Raw genomic sequence first — 5,084 nt, 5'->3', positions numbered from 1 at the left:
TGGTGGGCTGAGCCCAGAAAGACAGGACAAGGCAGACATCGTACCTTTGTGTGGAGGGGTGGCAGACTGTCAGGGCTCTAGAGACACAGGGCGGGCAGTTAATGAAAGCGGATCAGGTCGCAGTTATTTTCAGGTCCATCTGCCTTTTGTTTTCCTTTGTGTATCCACAGAGGGGCCTACGTAAAGGTACCTGTTGAGTAGGACCTTGAGCTGAATCTGTAATACAGCAGTGAGTGCTCTAAGGCTTTCAAGGCTGCAGCTCCTCTCATCTTGCATGCAGTAGAATCCTTGAGGTCCAAAGGGCTTTAAAGTCAGCCCAGTTAACTCAAAGTTCCCATCCCCTAAGAGGGAACTGAGGGGCTCAGAGGTCTTCAGGAAGGTTACGTGGGTTCATCCCTAAGGCATGTTGCTTACTGTCTTGGAAAACCATTTCAGAGGGGTTCCTTCAACAGGCAGCAATGCCAGGAGGAGATTCCTTAAAACATTCAGAGAAATTAGGTCACACCACCAAAGAATAAAGAGTGAAGAATGTTCTGGCTTTGCTTCCTGTTCCCAAACTCTTTTGACTCTCGGGTGCCTCAGCTTTCATCTACACAGCGAGCACCACCAGAAACACCCCTGCCTGCTCCAGAGAAGGCTGCTGCACCAGCAGCCAGAATGTGAAGACAAAAGTCTCTCAGACCGACTTGACTTAGGAGAGCAGCAGTTTCCATTTGACACTTACTCTCCAGCTGCTTCACGCTCCCAAAACATTGGCAGTGATAACTGTGTGTAGCTGAAACACCTTGCAGCTAAGCTGTTGTACTACACACCTGAACATCTCCCCCACTGTCTGTGTGTTGGCGTGTGGTTATGTTTTATTCCTGGGCTTCTTGGCTGCACTGTTACCAGCTTCCATCACTTGAGGGCTACAACAAATTAAGCATCTCCCATCAAAATTGTCGGCGCTTTACAGTAACTTAGTAACTATGAGCATTTATAGTGGTATAAACTTTATATAAAATCTTACAACTTTTTCATAGATGAAAAAGTAAGATTTGTTGTGTTGAGCACAACAAACACTAGTCGCTGTACTCGAGATAACAGACCGCCCTGGCCCATCAGCTGGCAGCTGTAAAACCACACCTTTTCTGTTCAGCTGTTGGCGCTGGTGGAAGCTCCTCCCTGCAAAGATTGGCTCTGGAATCCGGAGTCTAACAGCGCTCTTGTGTGCCTTGTCGTAACACATCGGTAATACGGTTCTATACGATGTGCAGCTAACCAGAGAAATACCAACTGTTGCTCGCAGTGAGGAGAGGACCTCTGGGATTGACCACGCAGAGGAAATGGAGCTGCTGCTGGAGAACTATTACAGACAAGCAGAAGACCTTGCAAATGAAGCTCGTGAACTCAGAGTGCTGATTGACGACTCGGAAAGCATTATCTTCATCAACCTGGACAGGTGAGCTACCCTGTCTGTCAGACTGCCAAAGGCTGAGCAGATTTAACGCTGCCTCACCTTCCTCAAATCTGCCTACAAGGAGAGCTGGGCAATTCCCTCTTCAGGAGGGTTTGAATCGACTTGCAGTCACAGCACAAGAAGCTGCAGTGCATGTTTATTATCAGTGAACTGGATGAAGCAAGGCAACAAGACACCCTGATCAGTACTTGTAAAACCCTCTCCAGCTAGGCATCGGTTTTCCCTAGCAGGAGAAACCCAGCTTCTGCAGGATCCCTCGGGGGAGCTAAAGGAGCCGGGCACTAAAGGAAACATCCACAAATTTGGGGGCAAAATAAGATTCTGCTCAGGAAAGTTGACTCTTAATTCAGCAACACTGAGTCTTCCGAGTCCGGCCGGGCTGCTCGGGTGTTGAGTGCAAGTTGCGTTATCACTCTATGGAGTGATACAGGAATTAGTAACTTTGGAGCCAGTCTTTTCTCTCTGTGAGCTCCAGCTTTCGGTACGAGTCAGCTGTCTTACTGAAAAACAGTTGTAGCTTGCATTGGCAAGCACACACCATTCTGTCCTTGAGGTCAGCGTTAACGTTCGTTCTCCTCTTTACTGGGGAGTTACCCGTAGACGCAGTGGGTGGGTGCTGCATCAGGAAACCACAAAAATCCTCTTGGGGAAGACTTTCTCCAAAACAGGCTCAAGTTTGTAGTCCACAGCATTTACCACCTCTGCTTCTTTGCAAGTATATTAATGTGGAAGGTTAACAGTCAGTTTTTGTAATTGTGAATACGTGCCTATAATTTCCAGCTGGTTCATGGTGAAGTTACCCGCTGCTCTTCTGTGTGTACACACCTCTAAGAAGTGAGCGGTGCTGACAGTGCTGATGGTTGAACAGAACCTGCTGCCTTAGGGGTATCCCGATGCAGCAATTTCCAGCCAAGAGCCTTGATGCTTGTTGCTTCAAGAGCTTTGTCGCTGGGTTGCCCAATCGCAGCATGACTTCCTCTCCTTCACTGTCTGGCTTTTAGTGCATGCTGTGTGGAATCGGAGAATTTAGGCAGCAAATCAATTTTTGGGTTCCCCTTACGGATGTTTCTCCCTTCTTTAGCCACCGTAATGTGATGATGAGACTGAACTTGCAGCTGACCATGGGGACTTTCTCTGTCTCTCTCTTTGGACTCATTGGAGTTGCCTTTGGTATGAACTTGGAGTCATCTCTTGAAGAGGTAAGGAGCGAGTGCTGCGCTTATCAGCACTCTGACGGCGCGTTCTGTATTTGGTACAACTTCATTCTGCCCATAGGTAAAGCCCCGGGTGTACATTCGTGTGCAAACATAGTTTAATCCAATGGTTCATGTGCTCATGCAGTCACGTAAGCAGATGACTGTAGGGTACCTGCACAGCACCACAGCCTTTCTTCGGTGACATGTCCGTGGAAAAGAAAGGGGAAGACAGCATTTATGGTTGTGTAAGGAGTGATGGAAAGCAGCACTAAGGTTTCTTTACTGATCATCTATGCTTCTGAAAAGACCAGCCTCGTCTAGCAGGAACCTGGCAAGCAGCCAGGCCATTTCCAGCATACCAGAGGAAATACTCTGCTGTCAGCTGCATCTTTCTTCCTAGACCGAGGGGTTCAAATTTATAACTGCGTATGCTGTCTTAAAAACAAACAAAACCCCCTACAAACCAAAGCAGAGACTCCTTCCTTTCCAAATCCATTAAATAGAAGGGTTGAATTTCCAGACTTCCCCGAGGAGGAAGGAGACCTGCATGGGACAGGAAGAGAGCACACCGGGGTGATTCCTAAATAAAACACCGCTGTGAAACAGCCTTTTCCCCAAGGTGGGGCTTGGCTGCTGATGGTAGAGAGTTCACCACTCCCTGCAGTAAAGGCGGTGAACGCTGGTGGGGACCGAGAGGTCTATCTTCGGGTAATCGCTTTTCTGAAGAGAGAGTTGCCTGGCTAACGTGAGCATTCTGCTGGTAGGACCCCAGGGTATTCTGGCTGGTGATGGGGATTATGTTTCTGGGAAGCGGTCTGATATGGCGGCGCTTGCTCTCCTTCCTCGGGCGGCACCTGGAACCTCCGCTATCTCCTCACGTACGTATGGCTGGCTGGGGCTTCCGCTTCAGGCTCTGCACGTACAGTCCATTTCTAAAGCGTGAAATGAGCTGTTGTAGAAGGGTGGGCCACAGAGCATGGGGAAATTCACCCCAGTGCCTGCTCCTTGACAAAGGAGAAGGTTCTCACCACTGGACTGAATGAGTTGGCTAAGATACACTTGTGCCATAAGATGCTGCTCACTTGCTAAAAGTGAAGGGGCATGGGGTTCCTTGAGACATGCTGTATTTACTGGCTGCCGGCAGCCCAAGGGAAACTGAGGCCAGTGGGAGAAGCAGCCCGAAGTTGCCTTCTCAGCTGCAGCAGCAGCCTGGCCATAGTGAAGGGTGCTGCTCCTCCTCCTCCGCCCATATACTAACTCTAGACCTGCAGTTCCTGTCTTGTAAAAGAGAAAAGGATGAGGACAGGTACTCACTGTGACCTCTGGAGAACAATGCCGTGGTTGTGATGTCCTGACTCCCAATGCAGAGTCTGTAACAGCTCCTCACATGCACAGCAGCTGTCTTTGTCCTTGATGCCAGTGGCATCGCAGAGCCCCATTGTACCAGGTTTCATGAAGATTTCCAAGGAGCCCTGGCTCCCTTTAGCCCATATCCAGGGCTAAACAACAGCAGTTGCTTTATGACCCCTCCCCAGCAGAGAAGGGGGGTCAGGAAGAGGAGAGGAGACCCCCGGGCTGAAATGCAAACAGATTCCGTGGCACAGCCAAACTCCCCCAGTGCCAACAGAAAGTGCTCACAGCGACACTCAGCCCAGCCAACGCACAGCGGCCACAGCCAGCGGGAAGGCAGCTCCTCAGGAGCAGAGTGACCAGCAAACCCTCCAGGGATGGGCAGGAGAAGCCCAAACCCCACCCTCAGCAAATTTCCCCCTTTATACTGAGAACGATGTTGATGGGATGGGAGACACCTGAGAGGCAGCTGGGGGCAGCTGCCCTGGCTGACTCCAAACTCTTAACGGTCTGCTCCCCATGGCTGTCCCGGGGTTGTCCCAGAGAAACCAGGACAAGACCATCTTCACATTAGTAGGATTTCCTATGGGTCATTTTCTCTCTTGACCACCCTTTCCTGCCAAAGCTCGTGGGACTGTATTTGTCGACCTCTGTTCTGCTCTCTAATGTCTAACAGGGAAGTACCAGTGGATTTAAAAGTTAAGTTGTTGCAACAGACAAAAGAAAGGATGACCCAGATAAACTGCCCTTCTTCCCCCCCTTCCCCTACCACTAAGATGCAGATGGGGGTCATTCCTTTGGGGTTGTTGACTGTGGCTACAACTCCTGGATTATTGTCCAAGCCAGCTCCAGCACATATCGACTCTGGCTTGGAGAAGTGCACTGGAACGGATGAGGGAGGGAGAAGCCAGAGGCAGTGCTCTGAAACCAAGAGGAGGAGAACCAGGCCTCAGGCCTCTGCAAAGCTTGATTTCTTTCTGCTGCTTATAGAGCAGCTGCTCGTGTAATCCCAGGCTGTTCTGTGTCTTCCCTAGGTTTCTGCGGTTTTGAAAAAAGCCCAACCAGCAGCTGGGAGAGCG

At 50.0% G+C, this 5,084-nt stretch overlaps 1 protein-coding gene across 1 annotated transcript in view; it reads left to right on the top strand.

Annotated features, from left to right (window-relative positions):
• The window catches only part of MRS2 (MRS2 magnesium transporter), a 9,359-nt gene that overhangs the window by 4,117 nt on the left and 158 nt on the right, over nucleotides 1-5,084 (top strand). The window contains exons 6-9 of the mRNA XM_010138045.1: nucleotides 1,289-1,441; nucleotides 2,541-2,658; nucleotides 3,420-3,533; nucleotides 5,040-5,079. Coding sequence (XP_010136347.1) covers nucleotides 1,289-1,441; nucleotides 2,541-2,658; nucleotides 3,420-3,533; nucleotides 5,040-5,079 — 425 coding nt within the window. The remainder of the gene's footprint in view (nucleotides 1-1,288; nucleotides 1,442-2,540; nucleotides 2,659-3,419; nucleotides 3,534-5,039; nucleotides 5,080-5,084) is intronic.

Source organism: Buceros rhinoceros, unplaced genomic scaffold (genome assembly GCF_000710305.1).
Source record: "Buceros rhinoceros silvestris isolate BGI_N320 unplaced genomic scaffold, ASM71030v1 scaffold15676, whole genome shotgun sequence".
NCBI classification, from domain to species: Eukaryota; Metazoa; Chordata; class Aves; order Bucerotiformes; family Bucerotidae; genus Buceros; species Buceros rhinoceros.
Note: the sequence above shows the minus strand (reverse complement) of the source record. Positions and strands in the feature narration are given on the sequence as shown.